The sequence below is a fragment of the Mercurialis annua genome, linkage group LG6 (genome assembly GCF_937616625.2).
Source record: "Mercurialis annua linkage group LG6, ddMerAnnu1.2, whole genome shotgun sequence".
Classification (NCBI taxonomy): Eukaryota; Viridiplantae; Streptophyta; class Magnoliopsida; order Malpighiales; family Euphorbiaceae; genus Mercurialis; species Mercurialis annua.
Genome location: NC_065575.1, coordinates 12,570,308 through 12,587,025, shown reverse-complemented (window position 1 = coordinate 12,587,025; position 16,718 = coordinate 12,570,308). Strand labels below are relative to the sequence as shown.

The window sequence follows — 16,718 nt, the reverse complement described above, 5'->3', positions numbered from 1 at the left end:
ATGTATATGAATACTTATTTTTCAGTTTCATCCCATTTCTGTGATTAAATTAGCTCCGAGTTAGCTGTGTTAGTGAACACTAAAAAATTATGGATAAAAAAGTGCATAAATTTCCCTCTAAGTACAAAATGAAGAGGGCTTATAGAAATTCAGTCAATTCGATATGGATAAGTGAAGCACAATCTTTGGCACTAGACTTTCATTACAATCTAACCTAGTTAAAGTTTGGAATCATCCTTCAAGCATAGCCTTAGCAGCATCAATCAGTAATGGCCTAATATCATTAGAAGCTCGACCGAGCACCGTGTAGCCTTCCTTGTCTTCCACATCCACATCTGCTCCATGCCTTATAAGGAGGAGAGCAACCTATCCACAAAATAAACAACTCTTATCATTTATTGGATCACCATTTATATCAAATGATTAACTAAATTAAATCAACTCCGAAAATCAATTGGCAAAGTCACCGTTAATTAGACAAACCCAAAGCTGCTGCCAGCAGTTTCCATAAATTTTATCACCCTTTTCGTCTCCTATATTCTCTCAAGAAAAGGGCATGAATCAACCGATGATTATAACCTAAAAACTATTTATTTATGTTGGCTCGCAGAGACACTCATATCTCTGAAATTAAAAATTTAACTTGAATTTCATAAAGGCTACAATTTAAAATCACATATAAGTAACTGATTTCTCTTCTGAAGTAAGTTACCTTTGTTATGTTTTCTAATTTACAAATTTTACAATCTTCAAAAAACAGTAAAGTCTAGTGATTAACCAATTACTAATTTAATAAAGACTCGAATGCAAAGGTGTAAAACGATCGAGGATGATCAATTTAAACTACAGAAACCGAAAAGAAACGCAAGAAAAAAAAAGTCGAAAGATTTAATGACAGAGGGAGTTGCCAGATAGAAAACAAGTAGCTGCACTAAAAAGTATTCAGACCAAAAACCAATTTACCTCTTTATCATGACAAATGACAGCAACCATCAAAGGAGTTTGACCAATTTTATCTAGCGCATCAACCTCAGCTCCTTCCTCAATTAAAAGCTCACAAAATTGACCGTTCCCTGTGCTAGCAGCCCGATGTAATGGGGTAACACCAACCTGAAAATCAAAGCTTTATATTACACATCACATATAACAAATTACAAGATAAAAGGAGAATCATAATAATAAGTCAAGTTACAAACCTTATCCATGGAATTAATATCCGCGCCATGCGATATCAAGACTTGAGCAATTTCCAATCTCCCTTTGCTAGCAGCATAATGAAGAGCAGTGCGACCAGCGCCCGTTTTCGCATTCACATCAGCTCCTATAATTCCACAATCGCTACCGAAATCAGCTAATAAAAATACACTTCTAGTTTTCCACAAATTAAATGGTGATAAAGCAATTATAATCATACCTTTAGCTAACAAAATCTCAACAATTTCAAGATTACCAATGCTGGTTGCAGAGTGAAGCGGAGTCCACCCTTCTTCATCTTTTTTACTTACTACACTTTTTGATTCATCATCGACACCATCTAACAGTACTTTTACCACCTATAAACAAACAAACAAAAAATCAAACTAAAAGCAGAACATAATCAAAACAAAATGTATACTTATTTATAGAGAAGACTGTTGATTGGGTTAACCTCGAGTTGACCGAAAGATGCGGCGACGTGGAGTAAGGAGCGAGCGTCGTCGTTTTGAAGGGAGAGAAGATATTTGGTAAGGTTTTGTGGTGAGAGTGATTTGAACAGTGAAGAATCGCCGGTCTCTGCTGCTTTGAAGAGGTCTTCGTCTTTGATTTGGAGGTTAATTTGTTCAATTGAATCGATCTCCATGATTTTACTGGTATTAGGGTTTCTGAATTCTATTGTCAAGTAATTTTCAGGAGGTTTATGATTACTACGACTGTGAATACCTTAGCTGCACTGCATTTCTTTACAAGAAAAGTATCAAACCATTTTGGGAGAAGGTGCAAAAAGGACCCTGATGTTGCCACCTGAGATTAAATATGACCTTAGTGATTGTTGAGGCTCAAAAATGACCTCAATGCTACCAAAATCTTAAATTCATGCTCCTCGTTTAGACGGGGTTAAATTGAAACGGTAGGATGCAAATTAAATGACCAACTATCTGTGCTGATATGGAAAGAAACAGTCACCTTTCTTCTAAAATTCAAAATCAAAAACCCCAAGGCGTAGATGAGTTGGTAAGGCGCTTTTCTAATTTAAGTGAGGCCGCGGGTTCGAACCGTACTCATGTATGCAGCCGTTTAAAACTTGGGGTTAGAGCTTTGCCTCCCGTAAGGGACCTACCCGGCTCGAGTAGAGATTAGTCTGAATATAAAAGGCTTAAAGGTGCCGTTTAATAGTTGAAATCCGTTCAGGACACCTCATGATCATATAAAAAAAATTCAAAATCAAGAAACCAAGAAATTAAATGTCTTCAAACCCAAGTAGCCTCTTCAATGGCCGAAGAACCAACAGTTCGATCCCTTCTCTCTCGACTAATGGGATCCATTTTTCAACTTCGATTAATAGCTCCTCCATGCTTCAGCGAAGGAAACGACGGCGTTTTCGAACACGCACATAGATTGGTAGGAATTACCGGAACCTCATTTACCAGGGATACAAAAAGAGGAAGTGAAAGTTGAAATTGAAGAAGCATGTTTTGCAGATTAGCGATGATAGACGTAAATAAAAAGAAGAGAAGAATGGCACGTGGCATAGAGTTGAGGGATCAAATAGAAAATCTTTGAGGAGGTTTAAATTTCCTGATGGTTAAAGCTAATATAGAAAATGGGGATTTGACTGCTATTATGCCTGATTAAGTAGAGATGAAGAAATCTGATGTTAAAGCTATTGATATTGAGATTTCTGGTTAAAGTCATTCATCAATGAATGGCACTTGTTGTAACATTGATACCGATGTTGAATCTTTGGTACCAATTGTCGTGACCGGTTCGTGACCGGATTGGTATGCGCAGCGGAATCGAAACCATTGGTAGGTATTTAATAATGGATTTGATCAACAAATAACAATATAGCAAAATAATAAATAACACAAGAGATTTACGTGGTTCTGCTTTAAAGCGTACATCCACGGGCGAAAGATTCGAGCCATCCACTAATCATCAAAAGGAGTACAAAATTGGTGGAGAATCACCAAATAGAGAACATTTCTAGTAAATATGCCATTAGAAGAAAAACCCACAAAGTGTTTCTCTCTCTACAAGAAGTACCCAAAAGGGTAAGAATTAACTTATATTCCTCACATCACACACACCCCCTTTTCCCCTTATTCACATCAATGTCTACATTGTGTGTTCGGTTTGGTGTCTTCTAAAAGGTGAATAAGGTAGTATATATATAGTGAATAAATAGTCTATATGACATTAAGAATATTAATCCTAATTGGATTTATTCTTCCTAGTTAGCCAATGATAACAAAGTTATCATTCTCCCAAACACTTCATTAATAGAGTCCTAATACAAATAGGAATTAGAATTCTAGGCATATTCCAACAACACTCTATGTAACCAAAATAAATAAATAAATGGTTGTTTTTTATTATAGTATATTGGCATCAAAATCAAACTGTGCAATAAGAAGATGTGGGTACTGTAAGATGAACGACTTCCATCTTTTTCTTTTAAAAATAGCCAACATGAGCTCGTCTCACCACCCTGACTCTTTTTATTAATTTTCTCTTCATAATCGAAACTCGAAAGAGTTGTAAGCAGTACTGCTTCTTCTACTAGCTAGGAGAAGGAAAGAATTGTTTACTTTAACCTTTTTTTATAAATACCTGATCTAAATTGAAGTTATTGTAAAACTACCAAAATAACAACAATGCAAAACTTAAATCTAAATAAATGGTTACAACTTAAAAATGTGCAGCATGCACAACATAGCCCAATAAATATGATTTGGTTGTGTAGGCAGCAGCTTAGATTGTGAGGTTCTTTTAGATGGGTGATGATGAGTTAAAGAAACAGAGTTTCACAAGCACAAACTCTTATCCTACAATGGTCAAAACTAAACTTCAGCTTTCAGCATTATCATTACCAGAAAAAGTATTTTAAAATGCATTTAATGACTTTGTTTTATTCACTCCCACTTCATATCATGTATAGGTATGAAGGATAACAAGCAAATCGCTCTTATATTTGCTCATATGGATGAATGGTTGGCTGACTTTAAATCCGAGTTTCTTTTGAAGTGAAGCTACGTTGTTTTTAAGAATAAGCTATGTTTTCATAGTAGACAAGTTACACTATTTCGTCTCCTCCTCAGTGAATAAGGACTCAATTAAAGGCTTATTCCACCTCCGTCGATCACTACTCAAGAGGTCTGACCCTGTAAAAACATTACTCGGCAATATTGTTTCGGACTGAATCACAAAGGGAGCCTCTATTGGCAGCCACGACGCACCTTTAATAGGAACATAATTCCCACTTCTAATTTGCCAACGAGCGCCTAGCCTAAGAACGTGCGTTCCTTGAATGGGACTACGCCACGCCCAAGAGCTATTCGAATGGCTCACATCATCCATAAAAGAGCAATGATTTCCCTTTAACACTCTAGCCAACATAGAATTTGGATTGGATAATATCCGCCACCCTTGTTTTACGAGCAAAGCAAAATTGAAGTGCTCTAAATCTCTAAAACCAAGCCCTCCTGCTTCCTTAGGAAGGCACATCTTTCGCCATGAAACCCAATGCAACTTTCTTTCTGTATTTTTCCTTCCCCGCCAAAAGTTTGAAATGGTCTTGTTAATATCCTTATGAATACTCTTAGGAAGCATAAAACAAGACATCGAAAAAATCGGAACGGCTATCGCTACACTCTTTATCAAAACTTCTCTTCCTCCGTGAGATAGTAAACTACCTTTCCAATTTGCCACTTTTTGCTTCACTTTCAAGCTAATTTCTTTAAATGTTTCAACTTTAGACTTCGAAACAAAATCCGGAATACCAAGGTATTTGTCTTTGCTTCCAATTCTAGTAAACACTTAAAAGAGCTGCTAGTTGAGTACAAACTGTACTTGGGGTATTACGACGGAACAATAGTGAAGATTTGTTTAAATTTACTTCCTGCCCCGACGCCGCTGAGTAGAGCTGCAAAATGTTGCGGACCCTATTTGCTTGTTGAACCGAAGCTTGAAAGAAGAGGAGCGAATCATCCGCAAATAAAAGATGGGAGACAGTGGCGCTTCGTCTAGAATTACTGACTCCATCAATGAGCCCTCTAGCTTCCGCATTGCTCAATAAAGAAGAGAAACATTTTGCACAAACAAAAAAGGAGAAAGGGGATTGCCTTGCCGAAGGCCTCTCAAAGGTTCAATAAAACCAAAAGAGGAACCATTAAAATACAGAAGAAATGCAACTCATGGCCTATCAACACATATAGTTGGTCGTTTGAATTCCATGTTAGAAGACTAGTGTTTCAATTTAACCCCATTTAAATGAAGGGCATGAATTTAAGATTTTGGTAACATGGAGGTCATTTTTTAGCCTCAACAATCATTAAGGTCATATTTGATCTCAAGTGGCAACATTAGGATCATTTTTGCACCTTCTCCCAACCAATTTTAATTTGGGATGTTTTTAAATAAAATTAAAAATAAAATTTTTAATAAAAATTAGCCACCATTTTATAACTTGGCCTGATACGTATTAGAGTTACTTTTTTATTTTTACGCTTTGAATTTTTATTCCAAAATTCGGTTTCAACGTGTTTCTTAAAACAAGACTTAAAATATATTAAATGGTGTTTAAAGATATAGGTTACAACCGTTTTTAAAAATACAGTTTTTTTTAAAAAAAAAATTTACAAACGCAGTTTATATTTGTTCTAAAAATAATTTTGATAACTTTTTTATAAAATTCCTTTTAACAGTTTTAAATAATTTTTAGAAAAAATTGTAAAAGAATATTTTTATATAATTTAGAAAATATGGACAAATAGTAAAATTAAATAGTAAAAAATAAAACTTCAAAAACTACAACACTTTTTACAAATAAAGTTGATAATAGAGTATTTTAACAAATTTTCTTTTCATTTTGAGTTTTTAGGGTTAACTGCTATTAATTTATGATTAGAAAATTATTTTATTCCGAAAATTTATTATTTCCTTCCAACTTTTTAATGTTAAATTAAAATCATAAATTTCAATAAAATTAATTAAATATTAAAGAAAATAATAGTTTTTATAATTTAAAACTTACAATTATATTAAAATATAATAATTAACATTTTCTTTGGTACATGTTTCATGAGGTTTTTTGAACAGAATTCAAATATGAGACGACTTCTTTAAACCTTCAACATTCAGACTAATCCCCGTTCAAATACTGTAGGTCCCTTGCAGAAAACAGATGCTAAGCCCAAATTTTAAACGCCTATATACTCTCGACTTCATTTAAGTCATGAGAGCGTATCAACCCACCTGCGTTTTGGAGTTTCTAACATTTTAATTATAAACAACTTTGTCAAAACATACAAATCATAGTAAAGAGAATGTTGATGTATTTTTTCTCGATTAAAGCTAAAAGAGTTTTTGTTGAAACAATATAAAAAAGACGAAATTATTTATATCATACTATTTTTTATTTTATTAACAACTTTATATTGCTTTTCTTGTCCTTATTTTTTAAATTTTTTTTTACAAAAACTACCTTTTTTTTTTAATTTTCACAAATATCTTTTTCACTTTTCAATAATTTATTCTCTTTTTTTTTTATAGATTTTTTTTCAAGTGTTTTTTAATTTTTTTATCATGTTTTTAATGTAACTATGATGTATTATACTGTATCTATTATGTTTTTAGTGTGATTATGGTGTTTTTATAGTGTAGCAATGTTGTATATATAGTGTATTTATGGTATTTGTGTAGTGATTTTATGGTGTATACCATAAAAACACTGCAAATGTACCATAGATATACTAGAAAAACGGATCAAAGAAACACTGATACACCGAAAAACACTAGAAATACACCAAAAATACGCTTTAACGTAAATACATTATAAAAACACTGCAAATACACGATAAATCAATTGTTTTTTACAAAATCAGTAACAATAAAATAAATAAACAAATCTATGAATAAGAGAAAGACAAAATAATTATATGAATAATAGAACAGTTTTATAAACAAAAAAATCATAAATATACAATAATTAATTTACAAAATGTTTAAATCATTACAAAAACCTGAAAATTACAAAAAATCTAAAAACGATGTCGAGAAATCCATAGTGCGAACGGAAGTGACGAACGGAAAAGCGATCGAAAGAACAAAAAATCCATATGAAGTAAACGAACGGAAAAGCGAACGGAAGAGACAAACGGAAAAACAACCGGAAGAAAAAAACAGAAAATAAGAAGAACACAAAAGAGAATTTTGAGAGAAAGAGAGAAAAAAGAGAGTGTCTATGTAAAATTTTGGCAAAATCCATGCGGAAGCCCCTGTACTTTATCTGTTTTGTTCGAGAGGTCCCTGTGCCAAAGTTTGTCGCGCTGAACTCCCTGTACTTGTCATTTTTGCCATATGGAGGCCCTTTTGTGGATGGAATTTGGCAAGTGCATCTCACTTGCCGTTAACTATTAAAACTGCCGTTAATTTTTAAATTAAAAATTATATAATGCCACATCAAATTGCCACATCCCCATTCCCTTTAAATGAAATAAGAAAATTTGAGGGAGTAAATTGATATTTTACCATCTTCTCCAATTGCCATGAATTAAAGCGTAGTACTAATTAAAAAAAGATATATTAAGAAAAATCAGAGGCAATTAGTGACCCACTAATCTCCAATTCTTCACAACTTCTCCCACGTGCATCAATGGCTGGAAAATTTGAGGTAGCAAATTGCCACATCACTTTTCCTTTTAAAATCTCTTCCTCTAATTTTTGGAACCCTAATTTGTTCAATAATCCTTTTATCTTCTCTTACCTCCGCCGCCGCCTGTCCTTTCTTACTGATCCATCGTCGCCTGCCGGTTAAACAAGCATCATCATCGGCAGTTTTCAACTCCCGCAGAAGCGACGAACGGCGAAGCAACGTCGACGAACAATGGAACAAACAGCAGAAACGGTTCATCGTGAAAAAAGGAGGAAAAAGGCGGAAGTAGTACGAACGGTTGGCATCGGCTATTTATTTTGATTCACTGATAATTGTTAAGTTTTTGTACTGTTTAATTTGTTTAAATTTAGTTTGTTTAGAAAAAATGATGCCAAATGGAAACAACAATGGTCTTGTTTGAATTTCTTTAATTTTTCTGCTGTTGGATTTGTTTAATTTGTTTGTGCTTGAAACAAAAAGGGAATGAAGAAGAAGGCCGAAGTTGGTGGCTTCTAATGGTAGAGGCAGTGACTTATGTTCACATATGAGCAGTGTTTTAAAAACCGAACCGGTGACAGAACCGGTATAGTCACCGATTCACGGTTTAACCGGTTCAACCGGTTCCATTACCGGTTCAACCGGTTACATTAAGAAAGCAAGCAGGCTGCTGCTATCGTGTTACATCTCATCCGCCTGTCAAATTTTTTCATAACTGTCATCCACTATTAAGCTTTAATTTCTCATTTTGCTTTTCCATATTCCCAATACACATTCAAATTTTAATTTCTATTTTTTTCTTTCCCAAGACACCTTACTTTTCCTATGTAAACCCACTAACTCTCATTTTCTTCTTCTTTCTTAACCTTCCGTTCTCTCTTTCTTTCTATTTTTACTAATTTTCTCTCAAATCTACAAGCAATTATAATACACTAAAGGAAAAGAAGTTAAAATGAAGCAGAAAACTCCATTTAATGATAGCTTTCCATCATTCAACTTCATCTTCATTTGTTTTCTCCATTTTTTTTTTAAAATCGTAACCATGCGGATGCCACAAATTCTGATATAGCATTATTACTCTCAATAAATCCATTTCAATTAACCTTCTCAAAACCTCAATCTCTTTTTATAATTGCATACTTTCTTTAGAATTGTGTTTCTATTTTCTTTATCTAATTTTTCATTCTGACTATAAAAACTCAATTTTATATTTGATCAAAAAGAAACTCAGATTTGTCACCATATGGTTAATTGGTGTTGAACCGGACGGTTTTTCCGGTTCAATTCGTTCAATTATATCCCGGTTTTACGGTTTTTACCGGTTCAAAACGGTTGAACCGTAAATCCGGTTTTTAAGAAATAAAAAACCGGACTGAACTCCGGTTACCGGTCGAACCGGCCGGTCCGATCCGGTTTTTAAAACACTGCATATGAGGATTAGCTTAATTATACTTTAATTAGGTTTAGTTAGATTAATTAGAAAAAAATAGCAAAACTGATCCTTCATTCAATTTTTGTCTCTACTTTTTGTTATGGCCCGCCATATATCATATGATTAGGATCCATGTGCTGACGTGGCTACAAAAATAGTTTGATTATTTATTTGTACTCTCTTTAACGGCAAGTGAGATACACTTGCCAAATTCCGTCCACAAAAGGGCCTCCATATGGCAAAAATGACAAGTATAGGGAGTTCAGCGCGACAAACTTTGACATAGGGATCTCTCGAACAAAAGAGATAAAGTACAGGGGTCTTTCCATGGATTTTGCCTAAAATTTTATATTAAAATGAGATAAGCCTTCTACATATAGTAGGTATTTTTGTAAATATGTTTTGTTATTAGTGTAAAGTGATTTTTTTTTAAAAGATGGATAAATTTATGAACAAAGAATCAATTCACCCCTTCAACTTGGCACGAGATATCAAATGAGCCACTTTGAACGTTTTCGGGTCAATGAGAACCGCAACTTGCGTTTTTCGCTCAAAATTTACTCCTCTAACATAAAAACACTCCAAAAAAAGAGTGAGGTCGCTAATTAAACTAATTAATTCTTATTAATCACAATTACAATCTTAATTCAACACAATTAAAATTCTAATCAAACCTAATTAGTCTAATTATTTTATTTAAACACTTAAATACAAGTTATGGCCTGGTTAGTTTGACCAAAAACCCTCCAAAATAACTATTTTGATATTTGTTGACAAAAATGCCAACTCATAATACTCGGTAAGTACGAGATCGATCCCACGAAGATAGTGGTTGAGCGAGAATGAATTTTCTTTTGACTCCTGATTCGTCTAGCGATAGGAAGGCAATTGTTTGATTATCAAAAGAGCAAAGGGACTAAATTGAACAACAATTAAACTAGAATTAAAGACTAACTTATGCAAAGATTAATTAAAACGGATTAACAATAGATAAAAAGCGCCTACGGGCTGCTAATCAAGCTAAAGCAATTTCTAGAAGGGTAGGTCAGGTGTACTGGTATTGGCTCGGGTCAAGTCATATTAAAATATCCAAATCCGCTTTCTCAAGCCGGAAGAAGAAGAATCGACAATTGATTGATAAGTCAAAATTCAACTCACTCTCGCACAATTGGATGTCGACTACACCAATCAATCCGATTAATCTGCAAACTCATATAACCGCTAAATCCCTAAATCACTCTCGTGCATCTAGGTCTTAAGCTTATGCTTAACTAGGTCTATCCGATTAGTTTAACTCTCGCCCTCACTAATCGAATACTAATTAAAGATTAAATGATCAAATCAATCTAGGCAATAAGATTAATAAGCACAACAAACTCTAACCCATACAACCCTAACCAATCATCTAGCAATCACAATAAAGCAATCACAACAACCCCTAGACTAGGATTTTAGCTACTCATAATGAAACTTAAAGCAATAACTAAGCAATAACTAATTAACATAACTAAAGTGAAGATGATTATCTTAAAGAGAAATGAAGAGCAATCAAACATAAATAAAATAATGAAGACCCATTAATAATACTTGTATTCAAAGGGATTTTAATACCCAAAATCTAAAATCTGGAAATAAACACCAAGAACACCAAGAACACCAAGAACATTCAAATCTCTACTCTATTTTTTTAGAAGAACAAAAAGGAATAACTACTACTTGATTGATTGTTGTTTACAAAAGTGAATCATTAAAAATGACCTAAAAGATAAGGTGACTTATATAGCCAAGACAAATAAGGAAAGTAGAGACATCCTAGTACAAGAGTGTTGGGTTAAAAGAGGAAATTGGTCAAGTAACGCTCTATTTTCAAAATAAATTTCGTTTCAGAATTTAACTCATGTCTTGATCGAGAAGCTCATTTAAAACATGCTTCTCGATCAAGGCCATTCTTTGGAGAGCCTTCGTGCAAAATGTTCCTTCATGTCTTGATCGAGAAGCTCTTCTGACTTATGCTTCTCGATCAAGAGATGTGTTAAATTACACATGTCTCTTTTGCTTATCAGCTTTTCTTCCAAGACATGCTCTAAAACTTGTTTTCTCTTTAACTCTTTACTCTTATTTCCAACATAGCTAATTCTTTGAATCTTCACTCTTTTTAGCCCAAATAGTTCCGCAAACGCTCCGTATCATCTGAAACGCTAACACACGTTATATGGTATAAAAACACCTACAAACACATGCTAAAACATGATAAAGCGATGAAAAAACTATCTAAATACTAGGAGTATTTCACTCCTATCAATTTATTTATGCCAAATTGATGGGGAGAATTGATTATTTGGTCTCATTTATATATTCGAAGAGTTGTTAAAATTTTATTTTATAATTCATTTTTTCGCAACAATTGAACTCTCTTTTCATATCTGATATGGCTAGTTGTTAGTGAGTCGGGACCAAAACCAACATGCTACAAAAATTGGGTCAAACTCCCAACATCCGAAAGAGAGCCTAGCCATCTAGGCCAGGCCTTACTTGCGTCCAAACAATTTAACTCCTTTTCTTACTACAATTTTAAATTTCAAATTTCAAATTAATTGCTAAATTTGAAAATTATAATACTTGATACTATTTTAAAAGAATATTAAAATTTATGGTTAATTGTCAATAAATTAAAAAATTTAGCATGTTTTATAATTATATCCCGTAATTTAAATCTTACTAATGTCAAATATGAACTATTAAATTTTAAAAATTCATATCCCAAATAATATTCTGATAAATAAATATCAATTTAAACACGGATAATATATATTCTTCTAACATCTATATCAATATTATTATTATTTTTTATAAAAATAATTACTACTAAATACTAATAATATGTCATTTGTTTTATTTTAAACAGTATGGTCTATGTTGTAAAGATCGAGGTATGGTGGGGCGAGATGTGGCAGTCACCCTACCTCAGGGAGAACCCTTAGATCAGTGCATCCCTAGTCTTAGTTTTGTTCCGTCCAGCATTGAAGCAAGATATATTACCTGTAAATGAAATTGGAGAAGAATGCAGAAAAGGAAAATAAAAACAAGATTTATGGGCTTTATTTACTTGGCCATTTTTGAGAGTTTGAACGATTAAAAATTTCACATGGAAAATTAATCTAAAAATTTGTTTTACAAATCTAAAAATAATCAATTATTTATTTATTTGTCATACATTTTTGTTTTTATACTAAAAACAGGATCATATATATATATATACCATTAACGTTTTGATCTCATGAATCTAGACGTCAATGGTTCGGAAAAATGCATATATGTTCCTAATATTTTTAAATGGATATATTTACGCTACTAATGTTTTTTTTTTTAAATAGTCATATATGTTCCTAACTTTGTTAAATGTGAATGTCTAAATAAACCATGTATAAACTGTATATACGCACTTCAAACCTTAGAGCATAAATGATCCTAAATCCAAATATGACACTTGTTCCTTTTATATTTGACATTTTTCCAAATTAAATACAGTTTTTAAAGATTTTTTTATATTTAATATGATCAATTTTCAAGTCTTTCAATAAATAATTATATTATGCTATCCGATAATATATATATATATATATATATATATATATATATATTATCTTTTTAGTCATAACAATACACAAATTATATATATCTTTTGATTTTTTAGGAGCTAAATTATTATTAAAAAAAACAATAGGCTAAACAATATGCCTTTTTTAACAAATTTAAAAATAACCGACCAAATAAATTGCCCACCTCTGAATATACTTTCTAGTTTTGCTATTGAACTTTAGTTTTTTTCTTTAAATCGCCGCATTAAAACGATGTCGTTTTGAATTAAATCAAAACGTCAACATTTTGATGTAGCAATTTTTAAATTGACTTAATGTCAAATCGACGCCGTTTTGGCAAAACGCTGGCACCATAAAGTTATTTTGGCCCCTTTTATTTCTAAAAATATTAACGCCGCAAACAACATCATTTTGAAGGCATGAAAAAAAAAGTTGGCAAGCAATCTCGTCACATATTCGGACTCTGCCCCTGCTATACTGGTATGTTTTTGTTAATTGACTCCGACTGGAGTTCGAACTCGAGATCTTATTAGTACTTTAAAGTATGTAAAATTATATTCAGTAAATTTTTGAAATATAATAAACATTTTTTTGATATTTAATTTATATTAAAATATAATAATTTCAAGTTAATCTACATAGCTAAATTGGTTTCTCACCGGTAAATACTAGGTAGTGCTAAAAATAGACAGCTTTTTCATTATTTGCATTATGCATAGGAAGTATAAATGAATTCCATAATTTGTAAATTCATAACGTTTGTATTTGATTTATTTTGAAATTCATTTGGAATCCTATCTTTTAATTCTAATAAATCCGTTAATAGTTTCTTCAATTTCTAATAAAATTGACAGAATTTGAAAATGAAATTGACGTTCTTTTGAAAACAACAAAATTATCCTTATTAATTAAACCAGAAAATGATAAGTAATTTATATAAAAAAAAAATGATAAGTATAAGTCAAATAAAATATATATTTTAAAAATAATGTATTTAGTTAAGTTAGAATCTAAAAACATAATTTTAATTTATTTCAATCTATTTGAAATGATTCTATACTATTCTTCTTAGAGTTATCCAATATAAAAATTTATTTTTGAATGCATTTTATTTTAAAATTTATTTAGAAATGAAAAGAACTTTAGCGTATAAAAGAACAAATAATATCGTAATGTAAACTCAATGAGAAATAAGAGAGTTGAGTCATTTCCAAAATAAATAAAAATGGAACGTACAAATTTAAAAAAATAAAATAAAATACCTATATATTAGTTGTTGTATTTCAAATGATTTTGAACATCTTTAGTAAAGATAGGTCTCGAGTTCAAACCAGTCGGGATCAATGAATCAAAAATGAAAGTCTTCTGATGACATGAGAACACAATGCATCTGTTGTATGTATGGAATGCTGAATTTAGCAACACACAGTCCTCAGATTTTATAGCACCAAAATTGCAGAAATCCCAATCCCATTATGTGCACATTTTGAGGACACTGGTCCTAGAAAACATGTTGTCATCTTTACCACATTGAATGCAAAATGTGAGCCTCATAGTTTCATACTTTGATTGATAGTAACTCAAATAAAATCAAATCAGATTCCAGTTTCAGGTTCTTTTTATACTACCTTTTTTCCTTTTTCTTGTAGAGAATAAAGATGGCAATGAGTGGAGGACTTTATATAGCAAATTCAAGGATATTGTGATTTTTTTTAAATTTTCTAAATAGATTTTTATAGTTTTTTTTTTTCAAATATCATTTTTCAAAATTCAAAGAAAAATTAAAAACTGTTTAAAGAACCTTTGCAAATTCAAAACCAGACAGCCAATTATATGTTCTAGTTTTATCCGTACTATTAAAAAAACTTGACATTTTTAAGTGATCCAAATGAATAGAAAACATCACAACTTTTAATAAGAATTATAGTTTTAGGATTATTATTTGGAAGAAAAAAAACTCTAGATAAGTAAAATATAACTTTCAACAAAATATGGAAACTAAAGTTATAACTTTTTAAATATAGTAGATGACATTAAAGAGGCCATTTAAAAAGTGCCATGTCAATGGTTGTAGGAGTTTCCTATAACTAAGGTTGGAGAAATTTTTTATTCATATATATATATTGCATAGAAGCAGAAATTAATGAAAATGAGAATAGACAAACAGAAATGTCGAAACATACATTTTCTTTTTCTAAATATAAGAAATAAAAATATAAAAAAGACATGCAAATAATATAAAAATATATTTTTTGTCAAAATAAAAAAAATATAGAGGTATGTATGAATACTTAAAATTATAAAATTTTATATATAGTAGTATTATTTATAAAAAATATATTTTCATGCAAATAAATTATGGGGTTATTTTCAAAATACTTTATTTTTAAATATATTTACAACAAATTTAGCTATCTTTTCATAATTTTCCAATCTACACTAGTAAAAAGTATATTTACAAAAATATCCGCTATAAATATAGAGAGAAAATTTATAAGTTAAAATTTTACGTAGCCACACACTTTTTCCTTTTTTTCTCTCTTTTTCTCTCAAAATTCTCTTTTTTTTATTTTCCATTTGATTTATATTTGTCTCTTTTGTTTTTTTTCCATTCGCCTCTTCCGTTTGTTTTTCCGTTTGTGCTTCCGTTCGCGCTTCCGTTCGTCTGCTTCCGATGAGTTTCTCGTCTCATCCGGTCGCTACTCCGTTCGTCTCTTCTGTTCACGCTTTTCTGTTCACGCTTTGAGTTTTCGACATCGTTTTTAGATTTTTTTTGTATTTTTTTAGGTTTTTTTTTTATAATGATTTAAATATTTTGCAGATAAATTATTGTAGATTTATATTTTTTTTATAAAATTATTCTATTATTCATATAATTATCTTGTCTTTCTCTTATTCATAGATTTGTTTATTTATTTTAATGCTACTGATTTTGTAAAGAACAAATTGATTTATGGTATATTTACAATATTTTTATTATGTATTTACATTATAGTGTATTTTTAGCGTATTTCTGGTGTTTCTCAGTCTATCTATGTTTTTATGGTGTATTTCTTTACGATGTATTTGCAATATTTATGGTGTATTTGCAATGGTTTTATGGTATACACCATAAAAACATTACAAAAATGCTATAAATATACTATATATACTGATGTTACACTATAAAAACACCATAATTACACTAAAAAAACACAATGAATACACTACAATAGACCATAGTTACACTAAAAAACAGGATATAAAAGTAAAAAGAATACAAAAAAAAGTTATAAAAAAGAGAATAAATTATCAAAAATTGAAAAAAATATTTGTGAAATTAAAAAGAAAAAAGGTATTTTCGTAAAAAAAAAGTTAGAAAAATAAAGACAAAAAAAAATTGTAAATAAAATAGAAAATAATGTACTATAGAAAATTCACTCATAAATTATTAACTATTTATGATAATTAAAAATATAAATTTAAATATAATTAATTTTTATATTTATAATAAATAATAAATACATTATAGAGAGTGTATTTTAGAGAAAAAAAAGAATTCGTGTTTTTAATAATTTGAAACGGGAGAGCTTTTGTGGCCGCAAATAGATTCCAGAGTTACTGTTTATCGATTATAACATTTGAGGTGTATTTCATTGTTAAAAAGGATTACTGTTTTTTTTTTACCGAAAAAGGTTATTGTTTGAACAAACTGAATTATAAATTTGTATGAAAAATTTATTAATATTTTTTCATTTATACTCTTTAAATACTATATGAAAATAAATAATTATTTATTTTTATTAGTTATGAAAATGACTCTGAAATATTTTATTATTTTTGAAATCCATAAATTCAA

The 16,718-nt window shown here is 30.8% G+C and overlaps 1 protein-coding gene across 1 annotated transcript; it reads right to left on the bottom strand.

The window, feature by feature from the left end:
• Positions 1 to 139: 139 nt before the first annotated feature.
• On the bottom strand, positions 140 to 1,939 carry LOC126686697 (uncharacterized). The gene is made up of 5 exons (XM_050380884.2): positions 1,649 to 1,939; positions 1,415 to 1,553; positions 1,197 to 1,321; positions 964 to 1,110; positions 140 to 366 (listed from the first exon to the last, which is right to left on the bottom strand). The coding sequence occupies exons 1-5, from the start codon at positions 1,838 to 1,840 to the stop codon at positions 232 to 234; spliced, it is 738 nt and encodes a 245-aa protein (XP_050236841.1). The 5' UTR covers positions 1,841 to 1,939; the 3' UTR covers positions 140 to 231.
• Positions 1,940 to 16,718: the final 14,779 nt, after the last annotated feature.